Source organism: Dermacentor variabilis, chromosome 2 (genome assembly GCF_050947875.1).
Source record: "Dermacentor variabilis isolate Ectoservices chromosome 2, ASM5094787v1, whole genome shotgun sequence".
Lineage (NCBI taxonomy): Eukaryota > Metazoa > Arthropoda > Arachnida > Ixodida > Ixodidae > Dermacentor > Dermacentor variabilis.
The window spans coordinates 262,342,422-262,359,597 of record NC_134569.1 but is presented as its reverse complement, the minus strand read 5'-3'; the positions used below and the strand labels follow the sequence as shown (position 1 = coordinate 262,359,597).

General features: G+C 43.2%; 1 protein-coding gene across 3 annotated transcripts in view; it reads left to right on the top strand.

The window, feature by feature from the left end:
• The window catches only part of LOC142573280 (heparan-sulfate 6-O-sulfotransferase 3-B-like), a 260,976-nt gene that overhangs the window by 202,777 nt on the left and 41,023 nt on the right, over positions 1-17,176 (top strand). Inside the window, exons 4-5 of one of the 3 annotated variants that reach the window (XM_075682913.1) lie at positions 6,407-6,504; positions 12,159-16,026. In XM_075682913.1, coding sequence (XP_075539028.1) covers positions 6,407-6,497 — 91 coding nt within the window. In that variant the 3' untranslated portion in view covers positions 6,498-6,504; positions 12,159-16,026. Of the gene's footprint in view, positions 1-6,406; positions 6,505-12,158; positions 16,027-17,176 lie in introns of those variants that run through there. The other 2 variants (XM_075682914.1, XM_075682915.1) reach the window with 2 other exon arrangements.

Below are 17,176 nucleotides of genomic sequence, written 5' to 3'. Positions count from 1 at the left end.
ATACAGACAAACTGGATAGGCATGCTAGCTCTAGTTGTTGGCCAGTTGCTTGCACACCTGAATGTCTCTTCTGCTGCGCTCAGTCTAGCCTGTGCACATAAATTTCAGGCCATATCACCGATAAGCCACTCAATCAGCAGTAAACTTCTTGCACCAGTTTGCTAGCATGCCGCCCAGTAGTGAATTTCAGTTACTACAGCCACATTGCCTTGGCTGTTAAGCTTAACCTGTGCTGCTTCTCCAGTTAGAACTGAGGTTGAATATCGCAAATAAAACAAGAACATGAAGAAACAAATACCGCATACAAGCACCTGTCTGTGGTATTTGTTTCTTTGTGTTGTTATTTTATTCACGCTGTTCACCCTCAGTTCTAAATATGAACAAGTTATTCCTCATCAAGATCTTACTAATGCTTCGCAGGTGTCAGTGACTTGTGCTGAATTGATGCAGATTTATTTGCAGCAGCTGTAATGCTATCGGACAGCCTAGAAACCGCCTCAGCAACAAAAGCAAGAGTATTCGGAGCGTAGTTCTAGTATACTATTGGGAGCATGTGATACGGTGGTGGTGTCATAATGTGAGTTTGATGATTCCCCTTTCATGCAAGCATTCTTATATAGGCCAAACGGAGCGGTGCATCGATGACCACATGCGCGAGCACTCAAACAAAGTTCAAAAACGAGCTAAAGATAATCAGTTACCACTGCATTGCAACGAATGCGGCTGGCTGCAAGCAGTCTTTCAAAGATGTGACCTACCTGTCAAAATACCGCGATGACCGCACAAGCCTTATTTCCGAAGCTTTCCACATGCATGTTAGCGGCGAAGCATGTGTAAGCCTTCCCTCTATTTCTCTCCTTCTGAAGGAGATTGCCTTCCTATCTCATTAGTAATTGATATCCCCCCGCCCTGCACATGTCCAATCCTGTTGATTCTGTGGTTTGAGATAGCAGAGGAGTATGTATATGCTGACTGAAAGAATAAAGACACTTTGGTTGTTAGTCAGTGCTGTTGTCTGTGTCTCTTCACTCGTCATGTTGTTTAGTGCTGTTTTTTATTGCTCGTAATCATGAACCTACCAGCCCAAATGCGTACTCTTCTGTAGTTTATGACCTACCATATTTACTTGCATAATGATCGCACTTTTTTGTCAAAAAGATTGACGCAAATTCAGGGGTGCGATCATTACGCAGGTTAAGTTTCCCATGAAAAGAAACATTTTCTTTTTTCATCCCGCATTTGCTGCAGGATGTTGGAATGCATCATGTAACCGCACAAACAACAAAGGGCAAAGAAGGAAACACACAGGACTGGTGCGGAACTTCAACTGAGGTTTGCTCCGGGAAATCCCACATTTATACATGTATCATAATCACACTTGCTAATCATCAGAAAACCATCACTCGACGTTGGCATGCGGCCTGAGTGTCATAAATTTGCATGTAAATATTTGAACTCTTTATCAATCAGTGACACTGAAGAGCTGCTCACGCAGCTGCCAGATTGCATTTTTATACAGTAAGCTTCATAGGTTTCTCAGCTCAGTTGTGATGCAAACATCTTCAAGACATTAGTGTCGCGGAACCAAGGCGTGCAATTACGACAGTGGCAACAATGGTCAGCCAATTCGCCACCCCCCGCCAATCCTTCAACCCCTGCACAGTGCTCCTGCAGTCTGACGTTTAGACACCGTCCCGTCTGCCCTATGTAGCTGTTGACACGAGAGGGGGTATTTGGTACACTACCCCTATTCTGCATGGAACGAACCTATCAATGTGCTTGATACCACATTCATTTCTTTTTTTCTTTCCCTACACCATGTCGCACATGCCCGCCAGTTTATTGGGCGCCATGAAAACCACCGGTACTTCACATTTTTCAGCCACCTTTTTGAGGTGGTGAGACATTTGGTGGTAGTATGGGATGGGGGGGCAACAGGTCTACGGTGTTGCGGCTCTGCGCTTCGGCGGAGCTCTGATGGGCCCCGCGCTTCCTTGTCAAGGGTTTCTAGCACTGAGGTGACCATCTCATACTAAAATTCTGTGCTGTGCAGTCTTTTCAACTGTAACTACTAGTGTATTAGTGTATTATCTAGTGGCTGACTTCACTAGTCAGGTCTTCTGTAGATTAATCTTCAATCCTACTCTTACAGCTTCTTGGTTATGTCCAGAATCATTTGTTGTGATTCACCCCCAGTGTTGCTGAACAGGACAATGTCATCTGCAAACCGAAGGTTGTTGAGATAACTGCTTTTGACTGTGCTATTGGACAGAGAAGGCCTCCTGAGCCTTCCCTGTCTAATAGCTTGCATACTTCTAAGCATGCGGTGAATAGCATTGGAGAGGTGATGTCTCCTTGCCTGACCCCTTCCTTGATAGGTATTTTTCTAGTTTTCTTGTGGACAAGTATATACAGTTTACAGTGGTTGGTTTGTGGAGAATAAAAAGGATGGCGCAACTGGCTCTGATGTTATTGCTCACCTTCTGAGTGCAGCTAAATGCTTGAATCAGCTCAAAAGGGTAACGAGTTTCTTGTGCTAACTGTTAACTGTGTATAGCATATCCTACTGTGTATATTTTATTTATTTCATACATACTGCTAGCCTCCATATGGAGGCTGTTGCTGAACATGGGAAAATCATCATCATCATCAGCCTGGCTACGCCCACTGCAGGGCAAAGGCTTCTCCCATACTTCTCCAACTACCCCGGTCATGTGCTAATTGTGGCCATGTTGTCCTCGCAAACTTCTTAATCTCATCCGTCCAGCTAACTTTCTGCCACCCCCTGCTATGCTTCCCTTCTCTTGGAATCCAGTCCGTAACCCTTAATGATCATCACTTATCTTCCCTCCTCATTACATGCCCTGTGCATTCCCATCTCTTTTTCTTAATTTCATCTAAGATGTCATTACCTCGCGTTTGTTCCCTCACCCAATCTGCTCTTATCCCTTAACGTTACACCTATCATTATTCTTTCCATAGCTCATTGCGTCGTCCTCAATTTAAGTAGAACCCTTTTCGTAAGCCTCCAGGTTTCTGCCCCGTAGGTGAGTACTGGTAGGACACAGCTGTTATACAATTTTTTCTTGAGGGATAATGACAACCTGCTGTTCATGGTCTGAGAATACATTGGAAAATACATTGTATCAAAATATGAATGACAAACTTATACACTTGTTAATGTTGCAGTTAATAAGAAGACTTAGTTAAGCAGTACAGTAAGAGGGTGTGACCTCCTTGAGCCATTCTTCAAAGATTAATGAACAACAATAGAGAAGCAGAAAATGAACAACAAAAGGTATATCGAAACCAATTCAAAACAAAATGTGGTGTCTGTAGGCGATCTTTCCAATCATGATACCTACTGATAATCATACTGTTCAAGCATAGGAAGAAAATTGTGAGGTGAGCAAATTGCAATATTTCTGGGCAGTGAATTTCAGTCTCTGATTGTCTGAGAAAAGAATGAATACCTGAATGTGTCAGTGTGAAACTTATATTCAAATAAATGTTTAGGATGTTTAGTTCTAGTGTTTCACCATTCAGAGAAAAAGACATAAGTATGACTATTTAGTTTGTAGAAACTAAATAGAAACTTCAGGCATAAGAATTTAGCACACTTGCAAATAGTCTGGAGGCAAGTTTTGTTAAGGAGTTTTGCCGGGGGAATAATTACAATTGTACTTATTATAAATGAATTTTATGGCATTTCTCTGTATTGCTTCTAGGCATTTTATGCACTGTTTGGTATAGGGGAACCACAGGCATTGCCTCATTCCAGTACAGGACGAACGAATGAGGTCTAGGCTAGCATCTTAGGGTCAGGTGAAGCAGAAAGTGCTGAAAGTGTCTTAGATATGTGTGACATGTTTGACCCATTTCATGTCAGAAGATAGCACAGTACCCAAGTATTTATAATCGTCAACAATTTTTAATTTGTGCTACTCGATCATGTAGGTGAATTTTGGTGGGTCTTTTTGTCTGCTTACTCTCATAAAAGCAGTTTTATCTAAATTAATCTTCATTTGCCATGCCTGACACCAATTTGCTATTTACGCAAGTTTGTAATTTGGTGTTACTTGATTATTATGATTCCTAACTTCCCTATGTATAATGCAATCATCTGCGTACATGCGCACCATTGATTTCGTGCTATCTGCCATGTCATTGATGTATAGTAAAAATAGAGTTGGTGCTAAGACTGTACCTTATGGTATGCCTGATGACACCTCTATGCAATTCGATTGCTGACTTTAGGTTTCAACGAATTGCTGCTGACCTGAAAGATAAGCTTTTATCCTGTTTATTATACTGCCAGATCTGAGAATGTGTTGTAGTTTGCCCAGGAGTTTAGGATGTGATACTCGGTCGAAGGCCTTTGATAGCTATAAAAATATTATATCAGTCTGCCCGCAGTTATCTAGTTGTTAGAGTGAGATCATGCACAATTTGTATCAGTTGCGTAACAGTCGACAGTCCTTTTCTGAAACCATGTTGGTTGCTGTTAAGTGAGTTATTATCTTCCACAAAAGTTGCGAAGTCTGATATATTCAAGAATTTTGCAAGATGTGCAAGTTAGTGAGATTGGTATGTAATTTGATGGCTTTGTTGCATTACTCGATTTGAGAATCGGAACAATCCTTGCTATTTCCAGTCTTTCGGCACGTCAGACGATTCTAAAGATTTTTAAAAATAAGTAAGAAGTATTTCGAGACCCATTCTGTATATCTCTTGAGCAAGGTATTTGGAATGCCATCTGGGCCGCAAGATTTTTTAACGTTGATATGAGTTAAAGTGTGGCATTGTACAGCTAAAAAAGTGTCCTCTGACACTGTGTGATCTCTGTGTACCCTGCAGCACCATAAAATGGAAACAAGAGATGCTGCAATCCCTTTTGAGTTAAAGGAAAGAGTGTTATTGTCCTGCCGCTCCTCAGCTTTTGCTAGAGCAAATTTTTTGCTTAGCACTATGTTAGCACTAAACCACCGGGATGGTTTAGATTGTTGCTTCACCTAGTTTACTGCCGCATGCTCATACCTGTGTTTGCAAACTTTAGATTTGGCCCTGTCGCATGTTTCTTTTGGAGTTATGAGCGTCACGAAAGCTGATATCTCTTTTTTTTCTTCTCTCAAACCATGAGATGCGCAGCCACATGTTTTTCCTGTAAGCCTGCAATTACTATGGTTAGAGGCAGGCGCTCGCAAACCAATGATGCTGCCAAATGTTTTTGAGATGCACGAAAACGGATTGTATCTGTTCACAAAGCTTTGCTTTGAAAGTGTGGGCAGTCGGGTGTCACTACGTTGGAAGTTGCACACACTCCTAGTTTGAGTATTCACTCACTGCCGTTAATGCAAATAAAGGCCCTATGTGAATTATCACCAGCACTAACATTTTGTTTGTGCTTTGATCAAAAGTGTTATGCCACTGGTGAATAATAATACATTGAGAAAGTGAAAACAGCGCTTTTCTGCTTTCAAGGTGTTAAAAACGATGCAAGGAACTATTGAGTTATGAAAACCCTTTCATGGAGCGTAAACATAAAAGGAAAATACATCTGTCATCTATAAGCATGCACTACAAACCAAGCAGCAAACCATAACAAACAACAAACTGCACTCTAACTAACAACAACAAACTAACTCACTCTGTGTATACACAGAGTGAGTTAGTTGAAAATACTTATCCTCTAAAGTCTGGTGCTGCTGCATCACCTAGTCGTAGCTGCTTCCAACAAAAAGTTGTTGGGCCCGCCGATGCATCGTGGATTTGGCGTTGCTGTCTATGCCGTTCGGTCCACGGTTGAACTGGTCAGGGGGGTGAAGTGACTGAGGTGCCTGGATCACATAGCTGACTGCGCTAGCCTGCGGATCATAGCTGCAGGGAGTCCCAGAAATCAGCCTGTAGCTGGGGTATCTGGTGGGGCACCTGCTTAGCTCATGGGTCACAGCCGCGGCAGAACTGCCACTGGATTGCCACCGTCTCTGCGATCCATCCGGCCTCCAGCTCCTTCTGCTGCCCGTCGTCCCAGAGTGTAGCGGGGCTGTTCTCTTCTGCTGCGTGTCCTTTTGCAGCGTTAGCCCCACGTGCATTTTTCCACTTCTTTCGTATCTTTTCAATCGAACACATTTGTATTTTTCACTTTTTTTTCTTTATCACTGCCACCTCACGCTTTCTTGCCGTTTCCTTATTCTTCTTTTCCCTGTTTCTGTCTTGGCTCATGACATCTGCACTGTCTGCTGTAGGGAGGCCAGAAGTACCTTCGGTGGTCCTTCTGCATGGTCACAGAGATGGCAGGGCTCATGCGGCAGCACTGTATAGGTTCTATGAGAGCAAAAAAAAAAAAAAGGCTCGCACTGTAAAGTGTGGCACACTCAGGCTATAACATGGGCATTTTGGGTTGCAGGCTGAACCACTTAGATGTGCAATTGTACGACTATGCCCGCAAGCTGATGTTCGAGCGGCTGCGGCGCCTTGAGGAACGTGGACCCAGCTAGCAGCCAGGTGGGTGATCACGGCGACAAGGTTGCTTGCTGTATTTTGCTACGCGTTCTAATCAAGTTGAAGGAGTGCACAACATTTGACCTTATTATGCAAAAAAGAAGTGAGGCATGCAGACAGGACACAAGAGTAGAGAAGTGGACAACACGAACGCCGTGTTCGTGTTGTCCACTTCTCTACTCTTGTCTCCCGTCTGCACGCCTCACTTCTTTTTTGCATAATGAATCCTTACCAACTAGCTCAGCTTTCTGTCGTTCTAAGCTTCATTTCTTTTGAACTTTGACAGTGCAGGAAGCAGTTAAGCATGAGTTCACCCATTCACTCCTGTATTCACTACACTTCAAAGTTCAGGCATTGTGCAAGCTCTGACGAGAAGTTGCAGTGCTAGTTTATTAGTGGCCTTATAAATATGATACTTGGAATGTTTTCAGAACATTGTAGAGGACTGCAAGAGCAAAATTTTCTAAACTTGTCTGAAGGAGTGTTTTCTAAATAAAGAGTTGCAGTAGTGGCGACCACATTGCTGCCATCACACAGCTTTGCTATGTGCGCATTACTTGAAAAAGCTTAAAAGAGTACCGACGCAAAAATTTTGTCGTCCAAATTTTCTGCATTTTTATGTAGCTGTTCACTCCATAATTATGGTATGAAACCTCACATTCTTGAGAGTGTTGCAAATATTTAAAGGGGCCCTGAACCACTCCTTGGGCTTTGTGAGAAAACACAGTCTGCTGATAGCACATGCTGCTGTAAACATATCGGCCAAATTTTGCCGTCATGTGCAGCACATGAATCTCGCAAGCAGAGCACGAAGTCATCTTTTTCTCAAATGCTCTCTTTTCAACAGAAACCATTGTGTTTCTTCACCTACTGTCACTGTCTATATTGATGCAGTTTAATAAACAGGCTGAAGTAAGCGAAAATCTTATTTTGAGTTTCGATAATAATTACGAGCTTCCAGAAGAAGCCGACTATCGTCTGCTCACATTTGGCCACGGCTGCCTGCTTAGGCTTTAAAATTTGGTCATTCTGCTTATCGGTATTGTAACCTCCGGGTCTCGCTAATTTAAACTAGTTTTGAGCGCTCAACCAGCCTCAAACCACACGAAACTTAAGACTGCAGTTGCATGTAGCTGTGGTCTGCTACGTAGCATAAATACCGTGGCAAGTCCACTGGCCGAGCGCACTGTGGCTTGCTGGGGTCAACTGCATTTGGCACATCATAGGTGCCAAAATGGGAAATAGTGGCATCTACTTGAACATCCAAAATCAAATTTGAACTGTACGCCACGGTGACATTCAGTTAGTGGAGCATTGTGGGCATGCCCCATTCCGCTGTAGCCTGTGCAGTGAAAGTCATTGAAGAAGGAGTGGAGGCACCATGAACAGCATTTTTAATGGCCAATAACTCCACTCTTGCTCCAACGCATTGAAGAACTCTTTGTGGTAAAGTATTTCTTAAATAGTCTAATTTAACTTCAAATGCATTTCTCAACTTTAATAAAATAGTAGCTCAGGCCTCTTTAATTACAATACCTTTTAAACATACCATTTAAAATGAATGTCAAGCATAGGGCAGTTTTGGATGTGAAAAAGGAGACTGATTATGTCACCAAAAGTAGGGGTGGCAGTCACGTGGTGTCGTGAATAACTTAACATTCTGCCAATCAGCGGGTGTGGTGTTTGAACGCCATGCAATGACCATGTTGCCAAGAGCTGTCAAATTGGTCTTCCCTATAGAACGTGTTATTGAGGCTGCTGCCATTTTGCGATCACAGCTCTGTCTGTCGTCCAGTGCCATGCCGATATGTGGGATGCATGGCAAACGTGCTGTTGACTACAAGTGGCAAGTTTTCAAACTTTCCAGAGAGGTGTCAACAGGTTGCTTGGATTGGGAAACTTCGTCACAAATCTTTTAGCTTCGATATAGCTGCAATATCGAACGGCGACGGGCCAAGAGGCACTCCCGCAGCTCTGCCCATGATGGAAATAGGAGGCAGGTCAAGTCTGAACATTATCGATACCTAACGTATACATGTAGTAACATGTTATTATTGTATGTCTAGCCTTGAACTCTATTACGGTATCATTCGTGCGACAACAATCAGAGGTGTCTTCATGTGTCATGTGCTGTGCCGCACCAGCGTACATCCCAATCCAGGTAACTGCGAAGCTCCGAGGAAACAAGTTTTGCTAGCTTCCATGCTCATAAAATTCTTCGCGGTACGATTTTCTAAACATTGTTTATCTGGCACCCGGGCATGAAGCTTTACAAAGTAAAGAAATGTAAGATTACTCGATCGAAAGGGCTGTTAATATGGATAAAATTAGCTTATGATAGTGGCAGTGAATATGCCACGATCAACCAGACATGCGCGACGCGTTGAAAGATTGTGCATTCTTAGGTCTCGAATGGTGCCTGTGCATGCAGGGCATCTCACCTACTTGAGAGAGCTAAAAAACAAACTACTCTTTGCAACAGCAACTTTATTTTCTGCAGTAAAACCCCGCGATGAGCGGCGTCGACAGTTTGCCAGCGAGATTTGGAAGCACGGGAGAGTCCGTGTGAACTAGGGTTAGCCGGTGCACGATTGGCATGGCTTTGGGGACAGAATGGAAAAGAACACACCTTCATTTCTTAGTCGGCACGTACTATTTTCATAATACATCCTCGGTCAAATTCCACCAGAGCGTTGGTTTCCAAGTGTGATAATCTTAAAACACATTTTAACAGAATAATTTTAATGTGTGTGGACGAAAAAATAATGAACTTCATTCATTCGCAATAGTTGATCCACTCGAATACATGCCCTTCTTTCATATCACAGTTTGATCACGGGTGCCGAGTTCCGAGTTTGTCGCCGAGGGCTCACTGCCAACAGAACCTTCCAAACAGACACGAAACGGTGTCAAGTCCTTTCTGTTTATGCTCACGGATGCTTCTCTGCTATCGCAGCGGCAGTTTCCATGAAGTCACCACGGCTGAAGATGCACTTCATGCTTGCAGCCAAATACAGGAGTGTGGTAGCCTGGCAACATTGAGTCATCTGACATCGCAGAAATTCCCAGACAGAACACGTTAGAATCGCACTAGTTCACAATTAAACTGCCACCATTTCAAGCTGCCGCTGGGAGAAAACAATCCGCACATACCAGTGAAAAACGGCATGGTGCGCTGGTTTGAGGTTATGTTCCTCCTAATTAATAAAACGGTCTATAGGGAGCTTCTTTTGAAAACGCAAGGGTGCACGCTCTCACCTCTTGTCCCGTGTAGTGCTGAACGAACTCTTCGCAGCATGGCCATAGTATGTGCATGCGTGCCAGTGGTGTTTGGTATCACGAGACCGCCACGAGTTTCGTTGACATTATGAGTTTTCTTTTTCACATGCAAAGTTGCGCTGCCCTCAGTGCATGTTTTGAAATGGTCTTGTAAGAGGCAACAGAATTAATTATTTGTTGCACTCTTGGGGAATTGAAGCTCCATAGTGGAATTACTGTGCCAGCGGTGGAGTAACGTGAAGCGCATGCTACTGTGCAGGTATTGCCGACTGTGTGACATCACACCAGGCTATAAAACAATGCGCCTTGCGAGTAAAGATGTTTGTTGATTGTAGCCACTTGGTCATGTCAAACGGCTTTCCAATAAATCAATAAAAACAAGACAAAACCTTCCTGTCGGGAGTCCTTGAGGTATGTTGTCGCATTATTTTTGACTATTCATAATTTTTAAATCAATAATTCAATTACATGTCTGGTCGGAAAGTAGATACATATTAGACAGAACAAACAAAACATCGACCAAAATGGTGTTGTCAAAATTGATGTTTCGGCCTCTGCCTCATCTGCCTCGTACGTGGGAGATACTAGGTTCAAATCCTGGTGCTGCCGGACACCCGCCAGTTTTTCTTAATGGGTATAGATGTACCACGACCTGGCGTTCGGTTGTTCATATGGGTTATCGTCTCAAAAGGGGGCCCTATAGAGATTTAAAGGTCTCTGAAGCCCCTTCTCGCACCACAGCTTTGGTGAAATAGTCGAGTATCCACTGCTGCTGTGGGATGCAGACGAATGCTGTCGCTGACTACCTACAGGTAAAATAGGCACAAGCGCGCTCCCGTCACAGCGCTCAGCAACTACAGGAGTTTCAGATGCTTGGAAGGACACCCACCTATTGGGAAGTTGGCCAGATGGGACCGCCAGACTCCTTTTTCAGATTTGTTTGATGTTTTGTTTGTCTTAAACAGCAAGCATAGTGGTCTGTCCAAACCTCGCTCAAGCAATACATCCCAGGAAAGCCAGACGTCTGGCTGGAGGATGCTTGTATCCCCTTATAACCTGGTGGGTGTCTGGTTATAGGGATCAAACCACACACCTCCCACAGCCAAGCCAGGTGCCCTACTCACTGACTGCGGTATCCTTTTCTTCTGTGCTCACAAGGGTTTCTGCAGAATTTTCTGGGTGAAGGTTCCTTTCTCAAGTGCATCATTCCTGAAGCCGAGAGCCAGGCCAGGGTAGGCTTGTGCCCATATGAACAAGTGGGCACCTGGCAGCATGGGCCACAATATGAAGTGAGCGAGCGCAGTGGCGTCCCTTCATTTCACTCAACTTGGGGCCCTACATGGGCAAGCGAATGAATTGATGTGGTGCTATCCTTCTGCTTTGAGCGTTGTGCCAAGCACTGATGCCCCGTAATGGCAGTCTGTTTCTGGATGAAAACCGATGCTGATGCTTTCTGATAGCGCACATGGAAGACTGAGGAGCTGAAAACAAGCTGGCAGGAAAAGAAGCAGCTTCTTCTCTCATTGTGCCCCGTGCGAGCATCCTGACTAGTGATGTGAGCAGCCCTCTTGGAACATCGTAGAGCTTACAAGCCACAGAATGCATCATGTTGGTGTCGATGTCTTGAGATGCTGTGGTTTCTTTTTTAACCCATATATTAAAACATGTTTACAGTAATTTTTATCACATGTACTCGGTCAGCTATACCTATCTATACTGAGAATTTCAACAGAAACATTTCAAATTCAAAATTTTGTGTTGGTTCTCCTTTAATTGAGTGATTACAAGGTAAAAGCAGAAGCCTTCCCAATGTTTTGCCTTTAATTGAGTGAGTAACTTGGGCTTTATTTGGTGTTGTGTGGTAAGATATGCAAGCACGCAAGTGAGTCATCTGTGTGACACTGGAGTACATTTGAGCTTTGTATGTCTCTGTGCATGTGGGGCAGTGTGTTGGAGGGCATGTGTTGATTTTTACCGGTGTCGGACGGGCACTTTCAATTACAAATGAGCCTATTTGTGGTCGAAAGTTTGATTGACAATGGTCGCTGCCACATAGTCCAACAATCTGAGTCGAATTGGCTGAACTGTAGCACACCAAGTGCAGCCAAACCTTTTGACTAATTTGCCTAATATTGAGTGAAATTTGTGGTGAAGATATCATCCTTTGATCATTGTTGAGGGGGTCCAGATCGAGCTAAGCAGTTATTGAAAGTGCCTGTGTACTCAGCTCAAACTGGATTCAGATCCATTGCCATTAAGAGCACATGTGTGATTTGTCTGAATGTGCAATGTGCACTGAAATGAGTGGTTTTTGGTGAGCTGCCTCTGTGCTCCAGGGAAGCTTACTGCCGTGCTCTTCATGCTGTTGGTATCCTCAGGGACACTGTGGCTGAGGCGTTGCCAATGGCCTGGCCCTCAAGAGAAGTTGCTGGGTCTGGCTCTCTGAGCTGACTCGGCGTGGCATGTCCCCTACCATGGCAGTGACAAGTGCACGGTAGCAGCTCAAGTGCCAGCACAGCACAGTGTGGTTGCAGCAGTACAAAGAGGGATGGCTACTCCACATCAGGGAGTGGGAAACTTGAGGAAGGAAGGAAGCACGTGATGACTGTTGCAGTGTGTGTGGAATGTCATTTCTGCCAACGCTCTTGGAGACATTGGGGGTGCTGCCAACCAGTGTTGATCGTGTCCGTAAGGGGAGAGGCATTGCTACAGCTACATCCTGTATGCCTATTCGTTGCGCCTGCATGGAGGCGAGATGACTGCAGCTTCCCAGTGTGGCTTCCTTGTGGGACCACTGTAGAGAGTGATCGTCCAGGGTTCGGCAGCTTCTGTGCCACAATGTCGTGAAGTGAAATGCTTGTCCCCCACCTCACTAACATATTTATTATATGCATATTTTTTACTTAGCTTACCCCTTAGACGTCAGTGCATGATTGAAGGATATGCTATGCAACATTTAAATGCAGGCATGTGACATGCCATACTAGTCTGCTACTCAAATATAAAACACAGTCCTATATATAATTGTTTGTTACTGAAGCAATTTCACCAGATTATGCATCAAGAATGAGCCCTGCATGTAAGCCAGCATTTATTGAACTTCAAGTACCATAAAGCCATAAATGGCCATTTTATGGCCATTTATTTTTCATGATTGAAAAGGTAGTAAGATTGGAGGGCACTAAAAAAATTTCAGCAACCAATTCTAAATAAGTGTGTTCGAAACCAACAACCTTATTTGCCTTAATTCTTTGGCCTGCAAGTGTTGAAAGATCTGCCCATTGTAAATGTTGAACACAAACTTGCAGAATTGAGCAACTTAGCTTTTTGCTCATATGCACAATCATGTTTGCTCATCAGTCAGGAAACTGAATATTAACGCCAGAACAGTTGTAAACAAACAACTTAAGTTTATGGTTCGTTTTTCGGAAATTAACAGCGCAAAACAGACAAGGATGAAGGAAAAGAACACTACACTGGTGCTGACTCACAATTATATGTAGGGTCGAGGGTGGCCCTAGCCTTAAAGGGCCCCTGAAACGGTTCGGACAAATTTTGTAGACGCGTAGGGTACAGCTTAAGTAGAACATTCACACCACAATTTAAGTGAAGCGTTACGTATTAATGGAGCTACAAGCGATTAGAAGTTACCCTCCTCCCTATCCATGCTTTTCCTCCTCAACTCGTTCGCCGAGCGAGCGTGGCTAAGCTCCGCCTTCACTGGTTCAGCGTCACGATGCGACGTCACATCGTCCACTTATGGTTGTTTTGGAGCTCGCCCCCGCCCGCGCGAGACCGCTCCGCTAGCCCCTTGGCCGTCGACCCCAAGCGAGAGCTATCGAAGCAGCGTACGTTGCGAGCATTCTGTCGTAGCGCCGAACGTGTCTTGTATTCCGGTAACCACAGGCAAGCTGGTCATTTCGGCAAATGACTGTAGGCATAAACTCAAGCTGATGAAGGAACTTTAGCGTAGACGTACGTGAGCGGCCTGCACTTGTTGGTGCAGAGCTTAACCAGCCAAACAAAGCGCTAATATTGCTCTAACCAAGTGTAAAACATTTTAAACATTTATAAAAACAACGTGTTCATGATTACACTCCTGCGAAAAATACACACCAGCAGCAAAGAAGAATACACTTCGTTGCTGCTACTGTGTATGGTTGAGCTCTGTGCCACCAGGTGGCTGCACCGTGCAGACCATTCGCATTTGCCCTTCTGCTCATCTCATGGCTCATCCCGTTACGGCAAAGTCAAGCGGCCAGACCCTGTCCCCTTGCGCTTGCGTGTTCCCTAATACCGGACTCGCGAAACGCTATTGCGTTAGTAATCTTCCGGTGTAAAGTGACGGCCACAAACGCGCAAATCCTGGCGCCGATCGGATAGCGGCAGTTCGATGCGCAGCAGCCAGTTCGCTCGTACGCTGCCTTGCAGAGGGACACGATGTCGCAGCTTGACATATTGCCAGTCGCTATGTTTGCAGTCCACAAGGCAACAAAGTCGAATTATAGTGCTCGCGAAAAGACTGACACCGACTCTGACCGCGGAGCTCTCTTCAAAATGGAGTACGTTGTAACACAAGCAGACGACACACGCTCTGTGCCGGAAGTGCTTAAGTGTACTGAAAAATTATTCTTGTGCATTCTCTTTATGTTATTTTCTTTTCATAAAAACAAATTAACTAACATTCCAACTATTACGAAGGTCATTTGTTTACCATAAAATTGGAAAAATTATCGATCACGCGCCCTTGTCAGCCAATCGGATAGCTCGCCCCACTGACGTCGTATGGGTGATTTCGGTCATATGGGTAGGGGCGGCTTAAAATTCCGCCGAGCAGTGTGCTGCGATCGGCAGCGATGTGCATATTTAAAACCTTATAATAAATTACATGCTTTACGCGGAGCACTTAGATGTGTCAATTAATGATCAGAAGGACCTACTCTAACGACTCAATACCTTTGTAGAAAATCGTCAAAAGCATTTCAGGGTCCCTTTCAGCTATATTTTCCTATGTTGAGTTGACTATTGTGTTGCCAGTAATTTAAGAAGTTTGGCCCTTAATGTCTTTAGGTATGTTGATTTCTTGATCATCACAGAAAGAGAGAACCTAAATAGTAAAGTAGCTGGTGTTTTAAAGATTTTTGAGGAATGTCATAAAGATTTAAAATTTATTTTTGATTTGCCTGCCGAAGATGGGGGGAGGTTCAATTCCTGAATATTAAAATGAGGTTTCGGGAGGACCATTTGTGCTGGGTATATAAGCCTTGTTCATCAAACATATTACAAACCGGTATTGTTTATGCCACACTGCACGTGTTGTTTCAGAAGACATGTGAGCTTTCGTTGAAGGTGGGTTTGCTTGCCCAGATTCAGAGATTACGGAATGCTGGTTACCCGGAAAGTGAAATCTTGAGGGCCTGCCATAATCTTAAGTGGGTAAAGAATACTAATAAGGTAAAGGGAAAATTAAGGGATTCCATGCGCAATGAAAAAAGAAAGGTCGGTGGTGGTGCCATATTTTCTCAAGTTTTCACATTGCTTGAATGTGGCTAGTAGGTATGCGGTGCGTATGGTCATGTCTACGCCCGACAAACTTGGTACGATTTGTTCTCGTTTGCAAAAAAAATTATTGAGCCATGGCAAGGAATGCAGTTTCTGTTCCGAGAAGTTAAAAAATAGTTACGTTATATGTAGAATCTTCCATTGTGTACAGGTTGCCCCTGTCATGCAGTAAGGTTTATGTGGGCCAGACCGGCCGCTGCTTGAACATTAGATTAAAGGAGCACTTGTCGTCAGTAAAAGGTACAGGGGCTTTGCACTTGCCTTTGCACTGTAAAGAGTGTGGGTGCCGACTGTTAGCGGAAAAAACTGTTTGTTTGTTCTGGCATAAAGATTGAACCACAAGCGAGATTATGGAAGATTTTCATAATGATAGGGAAGGGGAAAGGAGCATCAGTAGACAGTCTGTCATACTCGGTTAAACAGAATTGAGATATTTGGAAGAAAGTGTTTCACAGTAGGTTGTTAAGTTTGATAGGGAAGTTTTCTATTGGGTTTATGGTTTTTTTATGTTTTGACGCACTGGTTTTATCCCCATAATGATGCACTGATGTTTCCACGCATGTTTCGACAAGTCACCGGGATGGCTCCTAGTGTGCATGCACGGTTGCTTAGTTGTTGACAGGTTGGCCTGCGTACATGCAGGTGACTTTCCTCAAAATAAACTTCAGTTGTGAGTCAGCTCCAGTGCCGTCTTCTTCTTTGCCTTCGTCCTTGTCTGTTTTGTGCCATTAATTCCCGAAACATGAATCACTACCAACTAGCCCAAGTTTCTCTTCTAGTTGAGTTTCTGGAGCCTTTTGTCCATTCTGTATGAAAAGAATATTTAGTTTCAACCAATCAATTTTATTATTATTAGACATTATTACAATTATAAAGTAAATGTAATATAGAAGAAGGTCCCAAAGTAAAAGCTGTCAGGGGACCTCCTGTAATAACATGCATAAAAATGTGGAATGTAAATTAGCAACGAATGTAAAAATAGTGGGAAAATACAAATCAACATATTAGAAGTAATTAATCAAATATCTGGTAGTTGAAGATCACACAGAAATGAGCAAGAATAATTCGACATTGAAATACACATGAAAGTATGAATGTTACAGTAATTGAATAGGAATATAATGATTATATAACATTAACAGTGCGGAATCCAAAATGCAACAAAATTAATTTATAAACAGCTAATAATCTACGAACATAAACCAAGAAAGACAATAAAACATGGCTGCACAGTAATAAATGTATACACAGATGCACGCACGCACATGCACATACATGCACACGCACACACATTACACACACACACACACACACACACACATATATATATATATATATATATATATATATATATATATATATATATATATATATATATATATATATATTTGTGGCGGTGAAAAAAGCACACTGGCTTCATTATTATAGCATAAAAGAGTAAACACGACGTATGTGAAAACACATTCTTTTTTTACTGTTTTCAGCTGGTAGGCCAGCCTTAAAATGGTCGGTCACTGATGAAGGCTGGCCCACCAACCGAAACATTTGACAGTGAAAAAAAGAACATCTTTTCACGTACGTCGTGTTTATTCTTTTGTGATATATGGTATATATATATATATATATATATATATATATATATATATATATATATATATATATATATAGTTATGGCTGAGGAAATCACACTGGCCCCGGTAGTAAAATGAAGAGTACGACGTACGTTCAATAAGCACAGTATATTTGACTGACGTTTCAGCTGGTGGACCAGCCTTCATCAAAGTAACATGTACATGCATTTGACCTTCCTTATAAACCCGCGATACATCAGATA